This window comes from Podarcis erhardii (genome assembly GCF_964252035.2).
Source record: "Podarcis erhardii genome assembly, chromosome: 18".
In the NCBI taxonomy this organism is placed as follows: domain Eukaryota; kingdom Metazoa; phylum Chordata; class Lepidosauria; order Squamata; family Lacertidae; genus Podarcis; species Podarcis erhardii.
In genome coordinates, this window is record NC_138516.1 from 8,471,254 (window position 1) to 8,498,159 (window position 26,906).

Sequence of the window (26,906 nt, forward strand, 5' to 3'; positions counted from 1 at the left end):
GTAGTAAATGTAGTTATTTTGCAAGTGACATTTTACACAGGGAGAAGGGGGGAGCGGGCCGCGCGCGACGAGAGAAAATGGTAATTTAATATAGATAAAAGGAGCAAATTAAGGAAGTTGAAAAACAGATGCTTTGGAGCAGGAGAGGGGGAAAATATTGAGAAAGATAAATTCCGCCTGCCCGCTTCTGGACCGAGGGGGAGAGAGGGGCCTTGCTATCATGAAGTGCTTTGGGGTCGTGGATTTTAATTAATAATGTTATTATTATTTTAACATTTCTTTATTGATTGCAGCAAGGGGGGAAACGCGGACAACTTTCTGGTTCAAGAGATGGCTCGGGAGCGTGTGATGTTAAGTTTCCGAATTCGCGGCGCTGACCTTGAAACTGACAGCGCGGAGGGGCCCGATCTCTTTCCTTGCCGGGGGCCCGGTCCAAGCCGTGAGGTTGCAAAACGGAGATCTGCGTGGACCTCTCGAGGTGAGGGAAATCGCAACACACACAAAGAGACACACCGCCTCTCCGGCTGCTATTGGCTTAGCTGCTCTGATGTCACGGAAGGCCTGTGTCACGCGAGAGCCCTGCCAAAGGGGAGGCCCAACTAGTCCAGTGTCGTGACCCAGTGGCCGTTGAAATCTTTGCCTAACCTGCTTTTAAAGTGGGTGGCCATGCCTGCCTCTTGTGGCAGGGAGTTCCGTAGTTGAAATCTGAGCTGCGTGAAGAAGGACTTCCTTGTTTCTGCCTTGAATCTTTCAGTGTTCGGCTTAGTTCCAATGTTCCAATAAACGGCCTCGGCCCAGTAGACCTGAAGGAGCGTCTCCACCCCAATCGTTCTGCCCGGACGCTGAGGTCCAGCGCTGAGGGCCTTCTGGCGGTTCCCTCATTGCGAGAAGCAAAGCTACAGGGAACCAGGCAGAGGGCCTTCTCGGTGGTGGCACCCGCCCTGTGGAACGCCCTCCCATCAGATGTCAAAGAGATAAACAACTACCTGACATTCAGAAGACATCTGAAGGCAGCCCTGTTCAGGGAAGTTTTTAATGTGTGACATCTTAGTGTATTTTTGGTCTTTGTGGAAGCCGCCCAGAGTGGCCAGATGGGCGGGGTACAAATAATAAATTATTATTGTTGTTGTTGTTGGGCATCCACAAGTTCTCGCGTTCTGCTTCCTCCACGCCAGGCATAATTTCATATCATTTCCCCTGGACCTTCACTCAGGGGCATAGCAAGGGGGTGTGCGGTAGGTGCGGTTCGCCCCGGGCGTCCCCACTAAGGGGGGTGACAAAATGGCAGGCGGCACTCACCGTGGGGCCTTCGGCGCGCCCAAGCTATGCGTCTTGGGCGCCCACAGGCCCCATGCTGTCTGCCCGCTGTCTCCCCCCCAGCATAGCTGTCAACTATGGCTTCCTTCACCGCTGCCACTTCCCTGAACTGAAAATCCCTTGATGGTTTTGGTTGCCCTCATCTTCACCTCTCTTAACCGTTATTGGCTTAGCTGCTCTGATGTCACAGCAGGCTCCCGGCAAGGGAAATCACAACCCCTCCAGCCTTTATTGGCTTAGCTGACGCCACAGTAGGCCTGCGTTAAGCGCTGTTACATCTTCTCTGACTGTTACTAGCTTAGCTGCTGCGATGTCAAGCAGGCCTGTGTTGGGAGGGGGAAAAAGATGGCTTCCTTGGCTCCTATTGGCTTAGCTGCTCTGATGTCACAGCAGTGCAAGCAGGAGAAACCACAGACCCCCAGCTCACCCCCTCGCGGGGATTCGAACCGCCGACCTTCCGATCCACAATGTGCTGGGCCCGGGGGTTAACCCGAGCAACGCGGTCCAGGCCCGGTCCCGAATCCAAAGATTCCACGAGGAGCCAGTCCAACAGGGCCAAGGCACGAAACCAGGCTAGGTCAGGCACAGGGTTCCAGCAAGCAGCAATGTTGCTCCCACAACCTGGGGCAGGGTCCGACAGCTTTTTATCTTTGACGGGGTAACGGCCGGTCCTGATCCTCCAGTGACTCACCTCCCTGTCTTGCCCGAAGGCGAGCACTCCTCCTGCGAGTACTCAGGTCTCTCCTTCCCTCAGACCTGAGTCTCTGCAGCTCGGGAGACGTTGGTGGGTTACTAGACCCAGGGGCCACCTCAGCCTCCCCTGACCAAACCAGTAGTGGAGCAGCTGTAAGTGATGGGCCAGCTGGAGGCAACGAGGGAATCCCCGCATCTGGAGCCAGGGCAGGCTCAGGCCCCTGACTCGGCCCAGCTGGTGCTTGTTGCAGGGGAACCTGTGCAGACTGGGGCTCTTCAGAATCAGGCCCCAGACTCTGTTCAAATGCCACCTGAGGCAGAGGATCTGGTGCGGACCGAGACTCCTCTGGTTCCAAGTCCGAGCCCGAGTGTGATGGCCTGGGATTCGGACTCGGAGGCTGAACCTGAGGAATCCCAGCCTGCACAGGATTCCCCGCCTCCAGCTGAGCCGGGGCTGGGGCTTGAGCCTGAAGGGTCCTCACCTGTGCTGGGTCCTCAGGTGAGTCTGCTCTGGCTCCGGAGGTGATGGAGGACCCATTGCCTGCAGGTGCTCCACTCTCAGCCCCGTCAGAGGAAGCTGAGGTTGCCTCTGGGTCCGGGAACCCTCCAGCCTCTCCTGAGCTGCAGAGGCTCAGGGCAGAGAGGCGGAGGGAACTAAGTTCCCGCAGGAGGAGGGCTCACCTCCAGGCCAGGAGAGGCAAGTCACCAGAGGATCGGGGCTGCCCTATGCCTCGGGGCAGATAAAAGCCAGCCAGCCCCAGTCCCAGGTTGTGGGAGTAACGTTGTTGGTAGCCTGTTCCTGCCTGAACCCTGTCCTGCCAGATCTCCTGACCTTGCCCTGCCTTGGACCCAGCTTCAGCTTTGACGGACGGCCTCAATACTGTACCCTTGACCTCGGACTGGACTCAGACCACGCCTCACGGAAACCCACGGGACCAGCACACTGGGTCCCAGGCCATCACACACAAGCCCAAGAGTGTGCTGGTCCCGGGGGGGGGGCGTTACCGAGAGGCGTGGACAGAGTCCGGTCCTGGGTCAAGGGTCTGGAGACTGTCCACCAAGGGCGAAGCGAGGTCCAAAGCAAGAAGCCGGGCATGGTTAGGAACTCCGGAAGAACAGGTCTGGGTGCTGGCAGAAACAGGTTTCCAACGTTGTTGCTCCCACAACCTGGGACCGGGCTGACTGGCCTTTATCTTCTCTGAGGCCAGGGGCGGTCCCGGCCCCCAGGTGACCCACCTCTCCTGGCCACAAGGTGAGCACTCCCCCTGGGGGAACCCAGTTCCCTCCGCCTCTCTGCCCTGAGCCTCTGCAGCTCAGGAGAGGCCGGAGGGTTACTGGACCCAGGGGGAGACTCACCTTCCCCTGACGGGGCTGGGAGAGGAGCACCTGCAGGCAATGGGTCCTCCATCACCTCCGGAGCCAGAGTGGATTCACCTGGTGCCTGCCCCTGAGGATCCGGCACAGGTGCAGGCACTTCAGATTCAAGGCCCTGCCCCGGCTCAGCCGGCCCTGGAGGCGGGGACTCCTGTGCAGGCTGGGACTCCTCAGGTTCAGCTTCTGAGTCAGGATTCCCAGGCCATCACAAAGAGGCTCGGTGGTTTAGACCACAGCGCCAACCCAAACTCCCCAAACTCCCCAGGTACAGCGAGTCACCTTTGCATGGCCAGGTTTCTGGCCCTTGCCATTTTCAGGCATGCTCTCGTACCCGACCCAAGCCAGGATCTTCCCTCTCTCACAATTGCTCCCTTTCCTTCTTTACCAAAAAAGAAAAGAAAAGAAAATGAAGATAAATGAAGACTCTTAAATCAGGGGCTTTCTTAATGGGTGGTCCGGGAAGCTAATTTCGAGCGTTTGATTATTTTTCCTCCCTGGTAGCCGAGCCGGGCCACAGGTCCCGGCGGGAGGGCTGAGTTCAAATCATTTACAAGCTGAAACATGGTCTGGGAACAGAATCGTCTTTAGCACTGCTGTCCCATCACCCTTCCCTCCCCCAGCTACCACGATGGGCGTGATTGCAAGGGGAAAAGGGATGAGTTGCAAAGGGCCTCTCTCTCTCTCTCTCTCTCTCTCTCTCTCTCTCTCTCTCTCATATTGGTTTATTTTCATTATTATCTGTGGAATGTGGCCCCGCCAGCTGGGTCTTTGGGTGTTCGGCGCTCCCGAGCCGCCGCCGGAGGTTAAATAGAGTCACGCCGGCTAATTAAACCGGTCCCTGAAATTGCTTTGGTTTAGGATTGACGGGGTAATCAGGACGCTTAAATTGGCTACGTCGTCGCTTCCGATTTTGCTGTATTTTCGAAACGCAGCTCGGAGGAAGAGCTCGGGGAATGTAAGGAGAGAGACCTGGTGGATCGGGCCCGTCCAGCATGGGTGGCCAACAAGGGGAGCTCACAAGCATGTTCTGAGCCCCAGAACAACTCTCTCCCCCCTGTGGTTCGTAGCAACTGACATTCAGGAGCTTTCACAGCTGTCCATGGAGGCGCAGGTCAGTTCTGTGTCCAGGGCAGCTGTCTACCAGCTCCATCTGGTACTCAGGATGAGACCCTCCCTGCCCACAGACTGTCTGGCCAGAGTGGTGCATGCTCTGGTTATCTCCCACTTGGACTACTACCATGCACTCTATGTGGGGCCACCTTTGAAGGTGACTTGGAAACTACAACTAATCCAGAATGCGGCAGCTGGACTGGGGACTGGGAGCGGCCACCAAGACCATATAACACTGGTCCTGAAAGACCTAGGTAAAGGAACCCCTGACCATTAGGTCCAGTCATGGCCGACTCTGGGGTTGCGGGGCTCATCTCACTTTACTGGCCGAGGGTGCCAGCGTACAGCTTCCAGGTCATGTGGCCAGCAGGACTAAGCTGCTTCTGGCGAACCAGAGCAGTGCACAAAAACGGCGTTTACCTTCCCGCCGGAGCGGTACCTAGTTATCTACTTGCACTTTGACGTGCTTTCAAACTGCTAGGTTGGCAGGAGCAGGGACCGAGCAACGGGAGCTCACCCCGTCATTGCGGGGATTCGAACCGCCGACCTTCTGATCGGCAAGTCCTAGGCTCTGTGGTTTAACCCACAGCGCCACCCGCGTCCCTTCTCCTGAAAGACCTACCGGTCCTGAAAGACCTCTCAAGGTGAGGGAAATCGCAACACACACAAAGAGACACACAGCCCCTCTGGCTGCTATTGGCTTAGCTGCTCTGATGTCACAGAGGTTCAGGCCAAAGGGGAGGCCCAACTAGTCTCAGTGGTTTAGACCGCAGCGCTGCCCGCATCCCCAGTACTTACATATGTAGTAATACTCATGCCCTGGTCGGAATTCAAAGCCCAGCGAAAACGGGGTGAAGAGCTGGAACTTCTCGGAGAACTTCAATGGCCCGTTGGGCGAGTCGGGCCGGTTGCACTCCCAGCGCTTGAAGCCATTCTGGCGGTGGTCGCAGGAGTCATGGCCCTCATAGTTGACCATGTAGAGGATGTATCTCTCCATATGGTCCATGGGGAACGGGAGCTCGTAGTGAGGGCAGTAGATGTCCAGATAGTCATTGATGCTCACCTCCACGGTGTAGTCGCCCTGGTGGAACCTGCAGGGGGAGGGAAAAGCAGAGGTTAAGGGACTCAGAATGTCACCAGCATCATATAACCTACATGAGTCCAGTTAATGCATGAAAGGGTTAATGCTATAGAGTAAGCGGGGGGGGGGGCGCTGTGGGTTAAACCACAGAGCCTAGGACTTGCAAATCAGAAGGTCGGCAGTTCGAATCCCCGCAATGACGGGGTGAGCTCCCGTTGCTCGGTCCCTGCTCCTGCCCACCTAGCAGTTCGATAGCACATCAAAGTGCAAGTAGATAAATAGGTACCACTCCGGCGGGAAGGTAAACAGCGTTTCCGTGCACTGCTCTGGTTCGCCGGAAGCGGCTTAGTCCTGCTGGCCGCATGACCCGGAAGCTGTATGCCGGCTCCCTTGGCCAGTAAATCAAGATGAGCGCCGCAACCCCAGAGTCGGTCACGACTGGACCTAATGGTCAGGGGTCCCCTTTACCCTTTACCTTAAGCTGTCCTGCCAGGCTTAGCTTTGTGTCACTTCCCCTCCCCTTGGGGAAGCAATCAAGTCTTTTGTGGTCCTCAGTCTGCATCTGAATTCAGTACAGTGGTATACAGGTGCCGGATTTATGTATAAGCTAAACAAGCTAGAGCTTAGGGCCCCACTCTCTTGGGGGCCCCCCAAAAAAATAAAGGAAAAAAACAACTGGATGTACATTTCCAAAATATAAGATAAAAAACAAAATAAAACCTACACACAGCAACAGTGTTTTGTGTTGTGTAGGCTCCTAGGATGTAAGTCATGGGCCCTGCCTGCTAGCCTGCTCCCTAAAATATCACCAGTTTGCTCCTTTCTATCTTACAAAGCAGAGACATCACCTTGCCAACAAAGGTCCGTACAGTTAAAGCTCTGGTTTTCCCAGTAGTGATGTATGGAAGTGAGAGCTGGACCATCAAGAAGGCTGATGGCCGAAGAATGGATGCTTTTGAATTCTGGTGCTTGAGGAGACTCTTGAGAGTCCCATGGACTGCAAGAAGATCAAACCTCTCCATTCTGAAGGAAATCAGCCCTGAGTGCTCACTGGAAGGACAGATCCTGAAGCTGAGGCTCCAAGACTTTGGCCAACTCATGAGAAGAGAAGACTCCCTGGAAAAGACCCTTATGTTGGGAAAGATGGAGGGCAGAAGGAGAAGGGGACGACAGAGGACCAAATGGTTGGACATTGTTCTCGAAGCTACCCGCATGAGTTTGACCAAACTGCGGGAGGCAGTGGAAGACAGGAGTGCCTGGTGTGCTCTAGTCCAGGGGGTCACGAAGAGGCGGACACGACTAAATGGCTAAGCAACAACAACAACAAATATATAGGGTGTCTACATTCTGCACGGACTGGTTGCATGGCAATATGTGCAAATGGCTTGAGATACCTATGAGGTCCATAAATTACCATGTAGCATATATTTAACACAAAAAACGGTGACCATTTGTTGTTGAGAAAGGACAGCTGGACATAAAAAGGGCCTCATTACCTTCAGCAGCTTAGGGGATCTTGGAACCAAAATCCAGCCCTGAGTGGTACCTTGGTACTCGAATGGCTTGGCTCCCGAACACCGTAAAACCGGAAGTAAGCATTCCGCTTTGCGAATGTTTTTTGGAAGCCAAAGTCCAGTGCTGCTGGGGGCTAAACTTGGCGCCTTCTGCACTCAAGACAGCTGCCCTGCCACAGCAAACCACCCTGATGCGTGCAGAACAACATTCAGAATTCGTTTAAGGAAATATTTCTCAGTGTGCCATTTCCACTTAAAGGTAAAGGGACCCCTGACCATTAGGTTCAGTTGTGGACGACTCTGGGGTTGCGGCACTCATCTCGCTTTCCTGGCCGAGGGAGCCGGCGTTCAGCTTCCGGGTCATGTGGCCAGCAGGACAAAGCCGCTTCTGGCGAACCAGAGCAGTGCACGGAAATGCCGTTTACCTTCCCGCCAGAGCGGTATCTATTTATCTACTTGCACTTTGATGTGCTATCGAACTGCTAGGTTGGCAGGAGCTGGGACCGAGCAACGGGAGCTCACCCCGTCATGGGGATTCGAACCACCGACCTTCCGATCGGCAAGTCCTAGGCTCTGTGGCTTAACCCACAGCGCCACCTGCGTCCATTTCCACTTAGGAGCCGGGAAATCCACATTTGAAACGTCACCGTGGCAGAGAAATTCACGGCTGGTGGATTTTGGGGTGCGCTGAGGTTCAAGCACCCCTGAGCTGCTGGCCTTCTGGCAATTCCTGATGCCAATAGCCAGACAGCTCTGCTGATTAGAGCACGGTGCAGGCAACGCCAAGTCTGCAGGTTCGGCAGCTGCGAATTCTGGGGTTGGACTAGATGATCCTTGGAGGGCCCTTCCAGATCTAAGATTCCAGCCGATATCTACAAAACAGCTCTGCCTCTTGCGGAGAAGCCCCGAGTGCCCGAATCGTCCACGTGGTCGGCCTAATCTTACCTCTTCCCATTACCTTTTTACAAGATTAAACAGAGCACCTCTTAAAATTAATAAAGTGGCAACAGTAGGTGATTAGTAAAGTAGTGTGCGGGGGGGGGGGAATCGTTTTCGGTGCCCCCTCAGGTGTTGTATTCACAGGCCAACTCTAGCTAGCGCGCTCTCTCTCTCTCTCTCTCTTTTATATATATGTATTTTGCATTTTTTGAGACAGATTATCTGGGAGATTAGGGGCTTAGTCAAAGCAGGAAAATCAGGCGATGGTATCTCAGATTCGGAAGGGGGTGCACTGGGCTCCTTAAGACACCATAACTAATTGCTTTCTGAGACTGCTGTTTCTCCCCCCCCCCTTCTTTGGCCGATCTCGAAAATGCCCCCCCAGCTTCTCCCCATCCTATGCATCCCGAGGACTGTCGCCCCTGATGAACCCCATATTATCCTCCTTCGCACCCTCCAATAGACTCTGTTCCCATAGATCGAGGGGTGGGGGGTCTGTATCCCTAGGGGGGCCCCAAGTATGGCGCTTGGCTTAATTTCAGGTGGGTGGGAAGGAGATGAGGGGGAATTAAGAGAGGGGATAAAGCGGGGGGCAGAAAAGACAGAGAGGGGAGATGGCAAGAAGAGAAGGGGTGAAGGGGGTGGCAGGAAAAAAGAGAAAGAAAGGAGGAGGCAGGGAAAGGATTTAAGGGGAAACAGTGACAAAAAATAAGGCAAAAAAGCTAAAGCTAAAGGACCCCTGGATGGTTAAGTCCTGTCAAAGGCGACTATGGGGTTGCGGCGCTCATCTCGCTTTCAGGCCGAGGGAGCTGGCCTTTGTCCGCAGACAGCTTTCCAGGGCATGTGGCCAGCAGGACTAAACCGCTTCTGGCACAACGGGACAGCGTGACGGAAACCAGAGTGCACAGAAACGCTGTTTACCTTCCCGCCACAGTGGTACCTATTTATCTACTTGTGCTGGTGTGCTTTCAAACTGCTAGGTTGGCAGGAGCTGGGACTCAATCCGTCGCAGGGATTCGAACTGGCAACCTTCTGATCAGCAAGTCCAAGAGGCTCAGTGGTTTAGGCCACAGCGTCACCCGCACAAAAAATAAGGTGGACTTTGAGGTCTAGCCCCAACCACCCTGGCCCACAAATGGAAAGAAGATAAAGTCCCGACTAGAGACAAGAGGCTGATGAAGATGATGGATTATGCTGAAATGGCCAAAATGACAGGGAAGATCAGAAACCAGGAAGAAAGGAATTTTAATAAGGAATGGGGAAAACTCACAATGTACTTAATAGAACACTGTAAACAACTAAAAACTTTGGCAGGGTTTGAGAAACACATGCAGTGTATTAAAAACGAAGGTAAAAAATGGATTATTAGAGGAAAATAGAGAAAAAATGTGAGGCAGTTGAAAAAGACTGAAAATAGAAGCCACGGAAGGCTGGAGGGGAGTCTGATGATTCAGGGAAACCTAAATGCCGATGGTGGTGTTTAATGTTTCGAATTTAAGTGTGTAGTGTAAAACTGAATAAAAAATATTGTGTAAAAAAAGAGAGAGACTATTTCTCCAACGTATAGGCCAAACTCTGACACCCTATCTCCACGCCCTCAGCGGCCCTGATTCATAGCCTTCCTGAGTACGATTTGCTCACCTGGAATGATGAGAATGGCCTCACCTGTGTGAGGTATAGAGAGATGTGGGATGATGCATTTGTGTGAGAGAAAAACCTCTGGCTTTTAACTGCGCAGGAGAAACTATCACACCCGTTGCCATGCCCCTGTTTGCCTCCGGCCCCCAGAAAGCTGCCCATTTGAGACTGCGGCCCTCAACCAGAGAAAGGTGCCCTGCTCTCCAGGTAAAAGGTAAAAGGTAAAGGACCCCTGGATGGTTCAGTCCATTCAACGGAACCATGGAAGGGTGGAGGGGGGGGTCTAAGGATTCAGAGACTCCTAAAGGCCGATGGTGTGGGGCGCGGGTGGCACAGTGGGTTAAACCACAGAGCCTAGGACTTGCCGATCAGAAGGTCAGCGGTTCGAATCCCCGCAATGACGGGGTGACTCCCGTTGCTCGGTCCCTGCTGCTGCCAACCTAGCAATTCGAAAGCATGTCAAAGTGCAAGTAGATAAATAGGTACCACTCTGGCGGGAAGGTAAACGGTGTTTCCGTGCGCTGCTCTGGTTTGCAGTTTAGTCCTGCTGGCCACATGACACGGAAGCTGTACGCCGGCTCCCTCGGCCAGTAAAGCGAGATGACCACCACAACCCCAGAGTCGGTCACGACTGGACCTAATGGTCAGGGGTCCCTTTACCTTTACCTTTAAATGCCGATGGTGATGTTTAATGTTTGAATTTGAACATGCAGTGTAAAACTTAATAAAAAAAGATTAGACATGAAAATGAAGAGGGGATCACAGCCTTGGGAAAAAGGAATCCTGTGTGGTTCCAAGGTTTGCATACCTTCCGCTCCTGAAAGTTTCTCATTCCTGTGTGCCAATGGAGAGGGGAAAGACTCTGTGCCCCCCAGGGGTTCTCTGACCCTCCACCCCCTGCCTTCCAGAAGCGGAAACGCATTACCTTTCGCAATGCATACATACATCCAAACAGATCTATAACTCTCCATGAGCCGTTTCGTTGCCCAGCGGAAGACGTGACCACATCTCCATTTAAATGGAGACGGCCGCAGCCAGCAGCTTCCCACTGAGCCGAGAAGTGGCAATTGAGCATGGGAGGGCGGGGCCGCTTCCCCCCCAGATCTGTGGCCCACCTGCAAGACGAGAGCGCACCGCTGGGTGCGTAATGCAAAACCGCGGCGGGTGCAGGAGTGAGCGGGCGGGCGGGCGGGCAGAAGAGGCCGCGAGAGGAAAGGACGGCTCTTGGTTCTGCAAAGCCGGTGACTCCTGGGGGAGAATTCTGGTTTGGTTGGGAACCGAGGAAGAGGAAGAGGAAGAGGAAGAGGAAGAGGAAGAGAAAGAGGAAGAGGAAGAGGAGGAGGAGGAGGAGGAGGAAGAAGAATAATTTATTATTTATACCCCACCCATCTGGCTGGGTTTCCCTAGCCACTCTGAGCGGCTTCCAACAGAATACAGTGGTACCTCGGGTTACAGACGCTTCAGGTTACATACGCTTCAGGTTACAGACTCCGGTAACCCAGAAATAGTACCTCAGGTTAAGAACTTTGCTTCAGGATGAGAACAGAAATCACACGGCGGCAGCAGCAGGAGGCCTCATTAGCTAAAGTGATGCTTCAGGTTAAGAACAGTTTCAGGTTAAGAACGGACCTCCGGAACGAATTAAGTTCTTAACCCGAGGTACCACTGTATTAAAATACAATAGTCCGTCAAACATTAAAAGCTTCCCTAAACAGGGCTGCCTTCAGGTGTCTTCTAAAAGTCTGGTAGTTGTTTATTTCCTTGACATCTGGTGGGAGGGCATTCCACAGGGCGGGTGCCACCACCAAGAAGGCCCTCTGCCTGGTTCCCTGTAACTTGGCTTCTCGTAGTGAGGGGACCGCCAGAAGGCCCTCGGCGCTGGACCTCAGTGTCTGGGCAGAACGCTGGAGGTGGAGGCGCTCCTTCAAGTATACTGGACCGATCCTCAGGGTGCCTTCCAACTCAACAATTCGATGATTCTGCGAATCAAGGAAGCTGCCAGGTCCTTGCGCTTGAAACCTGCATGCTGGTTTCCCACTAGGGCGAGCGTTATTATCCCAGCCCACCCAAAATCCCAGCCTGTGTGCGACGTAGGCTGAAGTTCCACCGGGAAAGCTGCCTCAAATCTGCATTACGAGTTGAGAGCGAGCCTTTCTGGTTTTCTCTAGCTATCCCCCCCTCTCTCTAGCCTCTCCAGCTCAACGCTCTCCCAGCTTCCACCTGCTAATGATATCATTACTCAAGGCTGCCGGAGAGCACTCCGCGGCGTTTATCTCTCTCCGGGGGGAACGGGCCCGGCTAGGTCTCCTTCAACCACGAGCCTCGCCATTAGGGTCCCACTCATCAGGCGCTCTTGAAAGGTCTCAGAGCTCTGAGGGGCTTCGTCAGAGAGGACCGCCTCTCCGCTGCGGCAAGCTACATTTCGTAGCCTCTTTCTCTCGCTCTCTCAATGCGTGTTTGGAACAGAGACCAATCCCTTCCGGTGCAGGTACAGAATACACAGGTCGGCACAGGCGATGTGCTGGTCCACATTACTGTGGGGCGAGGTCCAGGACCTGAATTGAGGGCTGGCAGACAGTCCTCCACGGGCGAAGCGGGGTCCACAGCAAGAAGCCGGGCAAGGACAGGAACTCTGGGGGAACAGGACTGGTTGCTGGCCGAAACAGCTCTTCAACGACGTTGCTCCCGCAACCTGGGACCGGGCTGACTGGCCTTTATCTCCTCTGATGCCAGGGGCGGCCCCGGCCCCCAGGTGACTCGCCTCTCCTGGCCTTAAAGCGAGCACTCCTCCTGGGAGAAACCAGTTCCCTCCGCCTCTCTGCCCTGAGCCTCTGCAGTTCAGGAGAGGCTGGAGGGTTACTGGACCCAGGGGGAGACTCACCTGTAGGCACTGAGTCCTCAACCACCTCCGGAGCCAGAGTGGATTCACCTGGTGGCTGCTCCTGAGGATCCGGCACAGGTGCAGGCACTTCAGAATCAAGGCCCTGCCCCAGTTCAGCCGGCCCTGGAGGCGGGGATTCCTGTGCAGGCTGGGATTCCTCTGGTTCAGGCTCTGAATCGGATTCGCAGGCCATCACAGGCGAGTATGTGCCCAGGGCCCACACCCTGACCCACTAACAAGCCCCCCAGGATCACCTCCCCCTCTTTGCAATTGCAAGCAAAGAACCTCAGAACAGCTGGATCAGGCCAGGAGCTGATCTGGACCAGTTTCCTGTTCTCGTAGGGAGAGCTAGATGCTCTAATGCAGCGGTTCCCAACCTGTGGGTCCCCAGATGTTGTTGTTGTTTAGTCGTTTAGTCATGTCCGCCTCTTCGTGACCCCCTGGACCAGAGCACGCCAGGCACTCCTGTCTTCCTCTGCCTCCCGCAGTTTGGTCAAACTCATGCTGGTCTCTTCAAGAACACTGTCCCCCCATCTCGTCCTCCGTCGTCCCCTTCTCCTTGTGCCCTCCATCTTCCCCAACATCAGGGTCTTTTCCAGGGAGTCTTCTCTTCTCATGAGGTGGCCAAAGTCTTGGAGCCTCAGCTTCAGGATCTGTCCTTCCAGTGAGCACTCAGGGCTGATTTCCTTCCGAATGGAGAGGTTTGATCTTCTTGCAGTCCATGGGACTCTCAAGAGTCTCCTCCAGCACCATAACTACAACTCCCATCACCCCTGAGCTCTGGCCTTGCTAGCTGGGAATGATGGGAGTTGTAGTCCAACAAGATCTGGGGATGCACAGGTTGAGAACCGCTGCTCTAATGGGAAGGTCACGAGGAGGACCTGAGTGCGAGAGCGGCTCTCCTCTCCTGTGGGTTCCAGCTGCTGGCATTCAGAAATGTCAGGAGCATGTGAAGAGGCTGTTGGATCAGGCCAGCAGCCCCTCTAGTCCTGCCTGCCTCCAATGAGGCCGGCATTTGCAACCCCAACATCCCCACATCTTGGTGGGCAGGGTGGAAGAAACTCGTTGGGACATCTTCCTTGTTTCTCTCCAGTCTCGAAGTCCTGGCCTTGCTCTCAAAACTCCTGCACCACTGAATCCCGAGACTTGGGGACGATGCTGTATCTGTTATGAGCCCAAATAAAGATCCCCTTCTGAAAGGTACCTTTTATCATGTGTGGCGGTCATGGAAGGTAATACAGTGGTGCCCCGCAAGACGAATGCCTCACAAGACGAAAAACCCGCTAGACGAAAGGGTTTTCCGTTTTGGAGGTGCTTTGCAAGACGAATTTCCCTATGGGCTTGCTTCGCAAGACGAAAATGTCTTGCGAGTTTTTCCGACTTCCCCCCCCTTCCCCCCCCTTTTCTAAGCCGCTAAGACGCTTATCCGCTAAGCCGCTAAAAGCCGCTAAGCCGCTAATAGCGCTAATCCGCTAAGCCGCTAATGGGCTTTCTTCACAAGACGAAAAAACCGCTAGACGAAGAGACTCGTGGAACGGATTCTTTTCGTCTTGCGAGGCACCACTGTAAAGGCTTTCTGGGAAATGATATACAGTAGTACCTCGGTTCTCAAACTTAATCCGTTCCGGAAGTCCGTTCCAAAACCAAAGCGTTCAGAAACCAAGGCTCGCTTTCCCATAGAAAGCCATGCAAAACGGATTAATCCGTTCCAGACTTTTAAAAACAACCCCCGACACAGCAATTCAACATGAATTTTACTATCTAACGAGACCGTCGATCCATAAAACGAAAGCAATAACCAATGTGCTGTACTATAAAATAAATAAAGACCGTATTGTAGATGATAAAAATTAAAACTAAATATTTTTCATACGTGCACTGATGATATTCATTGTTTGCATGGGGGGCTTTTATCCATTTCCGCAGTCACACAACCTGACAATCAGTAGCTGAACTGGGTTCCGCACAGTCACAAAAGCAAATGAACCGAAAAAGCCTCAAAAACAAAAAAGCAAAATAAATAGCAAAAAGAAAAGCGGCAGACTTAATCCATTCCGGAAGTCTGTTTGACTTCTGAAAAGTTCAGAAAGCAAGGCGCAGCTTCTGATTGGTGCAGGTGCCCCGGAAACAATAGCCGACAGCTGTATCAAACGTTCAGCTTCCGAAAAACGTTCGAAAACCAGAACACTTATTTCCGGGTTTTCAGTGTTTGGGAACCAAGGTGAGTTAACTCAGGAGAGTTAAATGGAACCTCCTTGTACAGGAGCAGTCTATCACAAATAGACACAAAAAGCCCTTCTTGGCTTCCTGGGGGCATCTGATGAGGGGCTCCGCAGAGTGGGCCTCGGTGGGATCCTGGCCTGATTCGAGGGGACTCTTGGCACGCTCTGCTAAGGCGACGGGGCTCATCTGAAAGCTATTAAGCAAATGGGCGCAATTACTTTGATTAAATTAATGTATTTAATGAGAACGAAGCAAATCTGCATGATTTCACTTGCTTTGCATAATTTATCCCGCCACTTCTTCTCCTCCGCTTTCGCACAAGTTGTCTGGCTTTCTGCTAATCACGGGGAGACGGGAACAGGCTCTCCACCCTTCTCCCTTCCCTCCGTTCTGCCTTTGGAAATGTCAAGCATCCGTCTGCAAACATGAGGACTAGCAGCTTAAAATTCCCTGGGCACCTGGCTTAGACCCTTGTCAGGCCTTGACAGCTCTGAAAGGTCCCAGAAACACCGTCCATAGCTGTCAACTTACAGATTTGAAAATAAGGGACCAGCAGCCTTGAAAATAAGGAACCTGCAGCCTCACCTGTTCCAGGCACTCCAGTCTTCCTGTCCTCCTGCAGTCCGGTCAAACTCATGCTGGTAGCTTCAAGAACACTGTCCAACCAACTTTGTAACCAGAGGTTCAACTGACTAGAATCTGAATCACATGCACCACAAGGCCTATGCAGCCTCAACTTAAGATGGCTCCCCGGCCTGGCTTTGCACTGCAAAGTTTGCAGCAGCATGTGCAACAAAATGGCGTCCAGCATTCAAAAACCCCCTCAGCTTGCATTAACTAGCCACACACAAGGCATGCTAGCTCCACCCCCCAGTAGGTCTTATTGGGTGAGCAACACAGGCAAGCAACACAGTTGGAGCCTCCCTCCTCCCTGGCCGGCAGGGAGGGAGGGAGAGGAGCTGCTTCCTTTGAAATTTAAGGGACATCATTTAAGGGACATTTAAGGGATATCTATCAATAAGGGACAGCAGCGGGACATGGCGCTGGAATAAGGGACTGTCCCTTCAAATAAGGGACACTTGACAGCTATGCCGTCTCTCCCATCTAACAGTTCGCAATATATTAGTTATGCTGATTTCAGGGCAAGTTCCAAAGGTTTTATTTTCTCGGGGCGGGGTGGTGGTGGAGAGCTCATGGCACACCTGTGTGTGTGTGTGCCTCCAACCACCATAGTCAGCCCCCCAGGACCAATAGCTCTGCCCACCCCTGTTCTAGAAGAACCATCGATTGTTGGCAATGTTGTGACGGCACTACACATTTCACTACAAATTGTTGCTGCCACGGTATTTACCGTATTTTTCGCTCTATAAGACGCACCAGACCACAAGACACACCTAGTTTTTGGAGGAGGAAAACAAGAAAAGAAATATTCTGAATCTCAGAAGCCAGAACAGCAAGAGGGATCGCTGCGCGGTGAAAGCAGCCATCCCTCTTGCTGTTCTGGCTTCTGTGATAGCTGCGCAGCCTGCATTCGCTCCATAAGACGCACACACATTTCCCCTTACTTTTTAGGAGGGGAAAAGTGAGTCTTATAGAGCAAAAAATACGGTAACTGTTTTTGTTTTTGGATGTGCCTTGGAAGTCGAACGGCTTCCGCTGAGGTTTTTGTCTCCATTGAAATTGCAGACAGTGCTTTGCACCTCAGTTTTCAAACGTTTCGGAAGTCGAACGGTCTTCCGGAACAGATTACGTTCAAAAACCGAGGTTCTACTGTACTCTGTTTCACTTGAGTGATTCAAACACTGAGTTTCACAAGAAATGAAATGTGGCATATCAAAGAAGGGCGATGTCTGTCCCCCCCCCCCGGGTGTGGTTGGGGGGTCCCAACTCCCAGCAGTGCCAACAGACAACGTGGCCACTGGGGGCTGTAATCCACCTGGGGTCTTGTATCCAGTTCTGGACACCTCATATTAAGACGGGTATGGACAAGATGAAAAGTGTACAGAGGACAGCACCCAAGATGTTAAAAGTTCTGGAAACCAAGCCCTACAAGAAAGGTTGAAGGAGAAGTTTAGCCTGGAGGAGAGAGGGCTGAGAGGTGATATAATAGCCATCTTCTGATATATGAAGGGCTTTCAAACGGAGGGTGGAGCAAGCTTGTTTTCCAGTGCTCCAGATGGCGGGTTCAGGTGACTTCAAGTTACAAGAAAGGAGTTTCCAGCTAAACATCGGGAATAATGGATGATGGAAAGAGCTCCCTCGGAAGGTGATGTGCTCTCCTTCACTGAAGGTCTTTAAGCAGAGTTAGGGTGGCCATTCGTCAGGGATACTTTAGTTGCAATCCCTGCTTTGCAAGGGGTTGGACTAGATGACCCTCGGGGATCCCTGCCAAATCTATGATCCTATGATCCTATTGTTATTATTATTATTATCCATGCTTTTTTAGACAGAAGCTGATTTGTGAAGATGAGGTGGCAATACTGTATACCTCGGCCTCAGTCCAGTATCCCTGAAGAAGCGTCTCCACCCCCATTGTTCTGCCCGGACACTGAGGTCCAGCTCCGAGGGCCTTCTGGCAGTTCCCTCCCTGCGAGAAGCGAGGTTACAGGGAACCAGGCACAGGACCTTCTCGGTGGTGGCACTTGCCCTGTGGAACGCCCTCCCATCCAGATGTCAAGAAGATAAACAACTATCTGACATCTGAAAGCAGCCCTGTTTAGGGAAGGTTTTAATGTCTGATGTTTTATTCTGTTTTTAATCTGTTGGTAGCCACCCAGAGCACTAACAGGTGGTACCTCGGTTCTCGAACGTCATCCATCCCGGGAGCCCATTTGGCTTCCAAAACATTCATAAACCGAGGTGTGGCTTCCCGTTGGTTGCAACAGCTTCTTGCACTCAAACAGAAGCCGTGCTGCACGTTCAAGTTCTGAAAAACGTTCGAAAATGGAAGCATTTACTTCCAGGTTTTTGGTGCTCGGAAACCGGAATGTACGACAACGGAGGTGTTCGGGAACCGAGGTACCACTGTATTCTTATGATTAGTAGCAGTGGTATACCTCTCTTCGTCTGCAGATCTTAGGGCAAACCGCTACATAAAATTACAATATCAAAACCACAAAATACATAGTAGGAACAGGAACAACGACAAAGCAATCATTTCCCCTCCTATATTTAAAAGGGCATCTAGAATCAAGCGGTGTATAGATTTTAGGCAAACAAACACTATATATAATATGCACATGAGAAACCTATACTAATCCAGAGCAGATCGGTAAGGTGTTTGTTTAAGGTTGAAGTAGCAATAATAAAAGACTCTGGTCCCCGATCGTCACAGTGTGAGTTTTTCCAAGGAGCCTTTAAGCGCCTGCACATCTCATTACTCGCGCGGTAAGTCCTGCGATCACAGGGCGAAACAAACTAATTAATGCAAAAGGTCCGGGTGATTCCTGCACCGCCCTCCATCTCCCCGTATCTGTTGTGGCAACTTTGGCCCCCGGCAAGGTAACTTTTGAAAAATGCAAAATGAACGTCGCTCCCGCTCACCGCCAACCCTTCACACAGAAGACCGGCTCTCCAGTTTCGGAGACAAAACACCTCCGCTGCCCTCCATGTAAATGTGGCCAACATCAGAAACCGCAGCACAACTCTCTCTCCCCCCCCTTTCCCTTGGAAGAGAATTAATTGATTTGCATTAAAGGCAAAATAGTAAAGGAACGGGCAAGCAGGCATTAGGAGTCGCCCCCCTCAATAACAATAAGGAAGGATGTGGCGGGTCTCTTGAGGGAACAGGATGACAGATAATGTTTACGCGTTTGAAGGATAAGTGACACGCGGCAGAACCCCAAAATCAAAGCTCACTGAGCCCACCTGAGACATCCCTTCTTCTTGCCTCATCCTTTGCGGGGCCAGCAAACACTGTTGATGGGGAATTAAATGTTGCACAGGCAAATTCGGGGCTGTTGATGGCTACTCTACCAATGCCAGTGTACTGGAAGAAGCAAAGATCACCAGTGTCAAAGCAATGATTCTTCAACATCAACTTTGTTGTGCGGATGCCTGAGGATCGCCTTCCAAAGCAACTGCTCTATTCCCAACTTAAAAATGGGAAGAAGAAGAGTTTGGATTTGATATCCCGCTTTATCACTACCCTAAGGCGTCTCAAGGGACGCTTGGGCTTGCCGATCAGAAGGTCGGCGGTTCGAATCTCTGCAGTGACGGGGTGAGCTCCCGTTGCTCGGTCCCTGCTCCTGCCAACCTAGCAGTTCGAAAGCACGTCAAAGTGCAAGTAGATCAATAGGTACCACTCTGGTGGGAAGGTAAACGGCGTTTCCGTGCGCTGCTCTGGTTCGCCAGAAGTGGTTTAGTCCTGCTGGCCACATGACCCGGAAGCTGTACGCCGGCTCCCTCGGCCAATAAAGCGAGATGAGCACCGCAAGCCCAGAGTTGGCCACGACTGGACCTAATGGTCAGGGGTCCCTTTACCTTTTAAGGAGTCTCAAAGCGGCTAACATTCTCCTTTCCCTTCCTCCCCCACAAGAAACACTCTGTGAGGTGAGTGGGGCTGAGAGACTTCAGAGAAGTGTGACTGGCCCAAGGTCACCCAACAGCTGCATGTGGAGGAGCAGGGAAGCGAACCCGGTTCACCAGATTACGAGTCCACCACTCTTAACCACTACATCACACTGGCTCTCCACACTGGGAAGCATAATGCTGGCGGTCAACAAAAGAGGTTCAGCAGAGATGCATTTTAAATAAAAGCACACATTCTACTTGTGTAAAAACACCAGGCAGGTCCCACAAATAACCCAGAGGTGCATTTTAAATAAAAGCACACATTCTTCTTCTACTACTACTATTATTATTATTAGATGGCGCCTTGTCTGCCTGCTTATGGCAACTCCAGCTGCCAAGCTGGAGCCAAACGTAGTTCTCTGTTTTCCTTTGGACCCCCATCAGCGAAGTTGAGATGCAGGTCTTGTTGTCTGGGCAGCCCAGGACCTCCAGACTCGCTGCCCAGGCTTGCGCCCCAGAGAGGTCACTTTGGTGCAGTTTGACCTCACCCCCAGAGGCGCACTCCATTGTCTATTGAGGCGGGCAAATGCTAACGACAACCAGCTGCTGGAAACCTCAGGAGGGGAGATGGTTGGTTCCCTCCCTGCGAGAAGCCAAGTTACAGGGAACCAGGCAGAGGGCCTTCTTGGTGGTGGCACCCACCCTGTGGAATACCCTCCCAGCAGATGTCAAAGAAAACAACAACTACTAGACTTTTAGAAGACATCTGAAGGCAGCCCTGTTTAAAGGTAAAGGGACCTCTGACCATTTGGTCCAGTCGTGACCGACTCTGGGGTTGTGCGCTCATCTCGCTTTACTGGCCGAGGGAGCCGGCGTACATGTGGCCAGCAGGACTAAGCTGCTTCTGGCGAACCAGAGCAGCGCACGGAAACGCCGTTTACCTTCCTGCTGGAGCGGTACCTATTTATCTACTTTACTTTGATGTGCTTTTGAACTGCTATGTTGGCAGGAGCAGGGACCGAGCAACGGGAGCTCACCCTGTCATTGCGGGGATTCGAACCGCCGACCTTCTGATCGGCAAGTCCTAGGCTCTATGGTTTAACCCACAGCGCCACCCGCGTTTAGGGAAGCTTTTAATGTTTGATGCTTTACTGTATTTTAATATTTTGTTGGAAGCTGCCCAGAGAGGCTGGGGAAGCCCAGCCAGATGGGCGGGGTATAAATAATAAATTATTGTTGTTGTTGTTGTTGCTGATCTTGTGCCCGAGTCTTGCTTGGGGGCTTTATTTTAGGGCTTCTGGTTTGCCACTTTGAGGACAAAATGCCCTTTGGGGGGCTCATTTGACTGACACCTGTGTAGGGATGTCCTGACCTGACGTCTTCCGCTGGGGGGAACCGGGGCTTCTCTTCGCAGACAGTGCACGCAGCCAGCTCTGGCGAGACGCCTGTTAATTTGCCATCATTTAAAGCCGTTCCCTTCGCAAAATGTCAACAGAGTTTTAAAAAGGCGCCACCTGGCAAGGTCCCCGCTGGGCTGCTGTAATTCCCTCGGCGGGACGGCCAAACCGCTGTAATTAAAAGGAGCGGGGCTTCAACAGGCTCCTCGTCGCGTGGCGCTAATTTGCTGTCTTTGTGCAAAAAATAAAATAAAATAAAATAAAATAAAATAAAATAAAATAAAATAAAATAAAATAAAATAAAATAAAATAAAATAATAAGGCGCCAGATCCCGTCAGACACAACAAGATGGAGCCACAGCAGGGCAGGAGACAGAGATCGCATGGAAAGTGAGGGGGAAAACGTCTTCCTGGCTGCTGCAAGGGTTCGGCTACCGGCGACAAGCCGCATTCAGAACGTCTTTCTAAAAATAAAATAATTAAAAAATCCCAACTCGGCTCTGACTCATTCTAGGATTTCTGTTCCTAGAAAGCAAGGGGTTCCCTTCTGCATTGCAGAACCCTCCTGTGTAACATCGCTGATTCAGAAATGGCTAGTTTTGCTAGATGTCATGGCTTGTTTAAGGGACGCGGGTGGCGCTGTGGTCTAAACCACTGAGGCTCTTGGGCTTGCTGATCAGAAGGTCGGAGGTTCGAATCCCCGCGACGGGGTGAGCTCCTATTGCTCGGTCCCTGCTCCTGCTGTCAGAAACGGAAGAGGTAACAGGGTTTAGTGCGCGGGGAGAGTCTGTGGCAGAGAGCAGTCCGGAATCAGGCAGGAGAGGAGGGGGACCAGGAGACAGAGAGGAGTCCCGCTGCTGTCCCTTATTGATGATGTCCCTTAAATTCCCCGGGTTTCAAATGAAGCAGCTCCTCTCCCTCACTCTCTGCCAGCCAAGCGCTCGAATGCTCCCCTCTCCCAGCTCCGACCCTGTGCTCTTGATCAGGGGGCCGGTCCACTGTCCCTCAGACCTTGTGGGGGGGCCGGACTATAATAATAATAATAATTTATTATTTATACCCCGCCCATCTGGCTGGGCTTCCCCAGCCACTCTTGGCGGCTTCCCAAAAAAATATTAAAATACTGTAACACATCAAACATTAAAAGCTTCCCTAAACAGGGCTGCCTTCAGATGTCTTCTAAAAGTCTGGTAGTTGTTGTTCTCTTTGACATCTGGTGGGAGGGCGTTCCACAGGGAGGGCGCCACCACCAAGAAGGCCCTCTGCCTGGTTCCCTGTAACTTGGCTTCTCGCAGGGAGGGAACCGCCAGAAGGCCCTCGGAGCTGGACCTCAGTGTCCGGGCAGAACGATGGGGGTGGAGACGCTCCTTCAGGTCTACTGGACCGAGGCCGTATAGGGCTTTAAAGGTCAACACCAGCACTTTGAATTGTGCTCGGAAACGTACTGGGAGCCAATATAGGTCTTTCAAGACCGGTGTTATATGGTCTCGGCGGCCTATATTTTGAAAAAAAAGGGAACGAATTCCTGTGCCCCACAATAACCCAGAGGTGCATTTTAAATCAAAGCACACATTCTACTCATATAAAAACACGCTGATTCCCAGACCGTCCGCAGGCCAGATTGAGAAGGCTATTGGGCCGGATCCGTCCCCCGGGGCCTTAGTTTGCCTACCCATGCTCTTGGTCTCTCGTAAACCCTCCTGCTTTGGGGTAAAAAGGGGCCTTGCAGCCGCGATTTTTCAGCGCGTGTTGAATCTGCTGGTTGCCTCAGTCCTCGAAAACAATTAGAGTCTCCTTCCGTTGCTGGAGTCCGACCCGCAGAGAGATTACAACCCCGGTGATTCTTTGCTTGTTGATGGTGTGTGTGTGTGTATATATATATATATATATTTCCATTTTCACGAGCGTTTAGCCTGAGCTGTTGAGGCTATGGTAATTACACCTTCACTGTTGGAAAGAGCTAGAAATAATTATCTCGCAGTTTCCTGGGGTGCTGGAAGGCCTGAATAGCAATTGATGTTGCTCCTGGGCTGGGATGGAGCGAGGCTGAATGACTAGGACGTGTCCTTATCCTCTCGGTGATGGTGTGGGGAATGGGGGGGGGCGGCGGGGGGAGAGCCACCAGGTCTGCGATAATCCTGACATGCAAAGCAGCCCCAGCAACACGGAAATCTGACCGGATTGCAAAGCTAGGTAGCTGCTCCACCTGGCCTGGCATTGTCTGCACGGGCTGGCAGCAGCAAAACTAGGTCCCAGTCCTTAAAGGTAAAGGTAAAGGGACCCCTGACCATTAGGTCCAGTCGTGGCCGACTCTGGGGTTGCGGCGCTCATCTCGCTTTATTGGCCGAGGGAGCCGGCATACAGCTTCCGGGTCATGTGGCCAGCAGGACTAAGCCACTTCTGGTGAACCAGAGCAGCGCATGGAAACGTCGTTTACCTTCCCGCCAGAGCGGTACCTATTTATCTACTTGCACTTTGAGGTGCTTTCAAACTGCTAGGTTGGCAGGAGCAGGGACCGAGCAATGGGAGCTCACCCTGTCGCAGGGATTCTAACCGCTGACCTTCTGAGAGCCAGTGTGGTGTAGTGGTTAAGAGCGGTAGTCTCGTAATCTGGGGAACTGGGTTCGCATCTCTGCTCCTCCACATGCAGCTGCTGGGTTACCTTGGGCCAGTCCCACTTCTCTGAAGTCTCTCAGCTCCACTCACCTCACAGAGTGTTTGTGGTGGGGGAGGAAGGGAAAGGAGAATGTTAGCCGCTTTGAGACTCCAAACTCTTCTTCTCTTCTAAGTCCTAGGCTGTGTTGTTTAACCCACAGCGCCACCCACGACCATATGTCAGGAGTGCTCTGATGGTGTTTCCTGCTTGGCAGGGGGTTGGACTCGATGGCCCTTGTGGTCTCTTCCAACTCTATGATTCTATGATTCTATGATTCTACGTCCCTTCTGGTCACAGTCCTTATGATACACAAATGAAAGACAGGTGTAAAAGGAAGCTTTCTTGGGCAGAGTTTTCTGAAGGGGAGGTGCTCTAGCACTGAGCTTTGGCTCTGCTGTTACGGCATTATACCGCAGCAAATCATTCAAAGGTAGCCCCATGTAGAGTGCATGGCAGTAGTCCAAGCGGGAGATAACCAGAGTATGCACCACTCTGGCCAGACAGTCTGCAGGCAGGGAGGGTCTCAGTCTGCGTACCAGAGGGGGCTGCCCTGGACATAGAATTGACCTGCGCCTCTATGGACAGCTGTGAGTCCCAAATGACCCCCAGGCTGCACACTTTGTCCTTCAGGGGCACAGTGACCCCATTCAGGACCAGGGAGTCCTCCACACCTGCCCGCCTCCTGTCCCCCCAAAACAGTCCTTCTGTCTTGTCAGGATTCAACCTTAATCTGTTAGCCGCCATCCATCCTCCAACCGCCTCCAGACACTCACACGGGAACTTCACCGCCTTCACTGGTTCTGATTTAAAAGAGAGGCTGGGTGTCATCCGCCTACTGGTGAACATCCAGCCCAAACCCACTGATGATCTCTCCCAGGGGCTTCATATAGATGTTGGTAACCAGTGCAGTCGGACCAGGATTGGTGCAATATGCTCCAACCATCTTGCAGTCCGGTGAGCGACCTGTCTGCTGAATTCTGCACCGGCTTAAGTTTCCGAACCGTCTCCAGAGGCAGCCCCATGTAGAACACACTGCAGTAATCTAACCTTGAGGTTACCAGAGCATGGACAACAGGCCATCCCAGTCCAGAAAGGGACATGGTTGGGCCACCAGTTGAAGATGATGGGAGGCACTCCGGGCCACTGAGGCCACCTGAGCCTCGAGGGACAGCAAAGGATCCAGCTACGAACCTGCTCCTTCAGAGGAAGTGTGACCCCCCCAAGAGCCAGCCATCTGGTCTAAGGAACCCCCCACTAACAGAGCCTCAGTCTAATCCGGATTGAGCTTCAGTCTGTTGGCTCTCATCCAGCCCATTACCGAGGCAAGAGACTGGTCCAGCATTATCATTATTGTTGTTGTTGCATTGCAGTAATTTGACCTAGAGGCTACCAGAGCATAGAAGATGGAAGTTAATTTGTCCTTGCCCAGATAGGGGCGCAGCTGGGCCACCGGCCAAAGCTGGCAGAGGGCGCTCAGCACCACCAAGACCACCTGAGCCTCAAATGACAGCAGGGCATCCAGGAGGAGCCCCAGGCGACGTACCCGCTCCTTCAAAGGCAGCCCCACATATAATGCATTGCATTAATGCCCGTATAGTTCAAGCTATGGTTTTCCCAGTAGTGATGTATGGAAGCGAGAGCTGGACCATCAAGAAGGCTGATGGCCGGAGAATGGATGCTTTTGAATTCTGGTGCTGGAGGAGACTCTTGAGAGTCCCATGGACTGCAAGAAGATCAAACCTCTCCATTCTGAAGGAAATCAGCCCTGAGTGCTCACTGGAAGGACAGATCCTGAAGCTGAGGCTCCAAGACTTTGGCCACCTCATGAGAAGAGAAGACTCCCTGGAAAAGACCCTGATGTTGGGAAAGATGGAGGGCACAAGGAGAAGGGGACAACAGAGGATGAGATGGTGGGACAGTGTTCTCGAAGCTGCCAGCATGAGTTTGACCAAACTGCGGGAGGCAGTGGAAGACAGGAGTGCCTGGCGTGCTCTGGTCCAGGGGGTCACGAAGAGACGGACATGACTAAACAACAACAATCTAGCCCGAAAATTGTAGCTGGACCAACGTGGGGCAGCACAGACACATACCCCCACACACCCTGTTTCTGCCTTAATGCACAAGCTCTGACTCACCGGTTAAGTTGGCCTCCGGGCCCCCACCCCAAACTCGCCTCCTCCCTCCCCCTGAGTACATTAATTGTTATTAAAAATTAAAGGCTTCTTGTCTCTTTGGGGAGTTGAGAGATCTCTTTTGGCAGCGAAGGTCAGGTCCGTTCCATATGCCCACACCTCCCGCCGCATGCATCTAAATGGAAAACGCACACATATAGAAAACCGCACTCCCTTTAGCGAGGGCAGGTGGTGAGAGCCGAGGGGCTCGGATCCAGAGCGGGGGCTATTAAGGCATAGGGCGGAGGCCTCGCCAGGCTGGGGTTTGCTGGAGCACAGCAGATCTTTAAAAGGAACTGTCCAAGGAGCCATTTTCCGGTGCCCTCCTCCCAAAATAAAGGCTGCCCCCTAACCCAATGTGCCCATCAGCCATTGACTGTTGACAGACAGTTGGGGAAGGCCAATGGGAAAGGAGGTGGGACAGAGTTTGGCATCATAGAATCATAGAAGAGTTGGGAGGGACCCTGAGCCTTATCATCATCATCATCATCATCATCACGACAACAATAATTTATTTATACCCCGCCCATCTGGCTGGGTTTCCCCAGCCACTCTGGGCGGCTCCCAACAGAATATTAAAAACACAATAAAACGTCAAACATTAAAACCTTCCCTAAACAAGGCTGCCTTCAGATGTCTTCCAAAAGTCAGATAGTCGTTTATCTCCTTGACATCTGATGGGGGGGGCCACCACCAAGAAGGCCCTCTGCCTGGTTCCCTGCAACCTCACTTCTCTCAGGGAGGGAACCGCCAGAAGGCCCTTGGGAGATGGACCCCGGTGTCCAGGGTGGAGACGCTCCTTCAGGTATACTGGGCCTTTTTTGAGGCCGTTTAGGGCTTTCAAGGTCAGCACCAACACTTTGAATTGTGCTCGGAAACGTCCTGGTCTAACCCCCCGCAATGCACGGCTGTCTGGAACCCCAAAGGAAAAGGGTGTGACAGGCGGGACCAGGCAAACGTTTCGTCACGCCAATCAAAATCCTCGGGGGTTGGAGTGGATGACCTTTGGGTACCCTCCCGACGCTGCAATTCTACGATTCTGTGCTCCACTTAGGAGGCAGGAGCTCCCACGTCCAAAGCCCAGGGGCGTCTTCGGGCAGCACTGGGAAGGACCCCCGTCTGAAAAACCCCCGAGAGCAGCTGCCTGCCTGTGTCGGCAACACTGGTTTGACTCCGCCTGGCTTGAAACGCGAAGCTCAGCTGGGAAAGAGTCCCCCTGCAAAGCACTTATTGCGCTCCCCCCCCCCCGACGAATTATGCTTTCAGCTGCTCCCGACGTCAGCTGCCCCTTTGGGAGCCAACCAAGAGAAAAGAATGAAGAGCGACGGTCAAATTGCAAGGCGGAAGAAAGAGGAGGGAGAGTTTCCAAACGGCGGTGAAGGTGCGGCAGTGCCCATCTC

At 52.5% G+C, this 26,906-nt stretch overlaps 1 protein-coding gene across 1 annotated transcript in view; it reads right to left on the reverse strand.

Moving 5' to 3' along the window:
- EFNA2 (ephrin A2) overlaps positions 1–26,906 on the reverse strand; it is a 170,951-nt gene that overhangs the window by 21,518 nt on the left and 122,527 nt on the right. Inside the window, exon 3 of the mRNA XM_081846474.1 lies at positions 5,293–5,585. Coding sequence (XP_081702600.1) covers positions 5,293–5,585 — 293 coding nt within the window. The remainder of the gene's footprint in view (positions 1–5,292; positions 5,586–26,906) is intronic.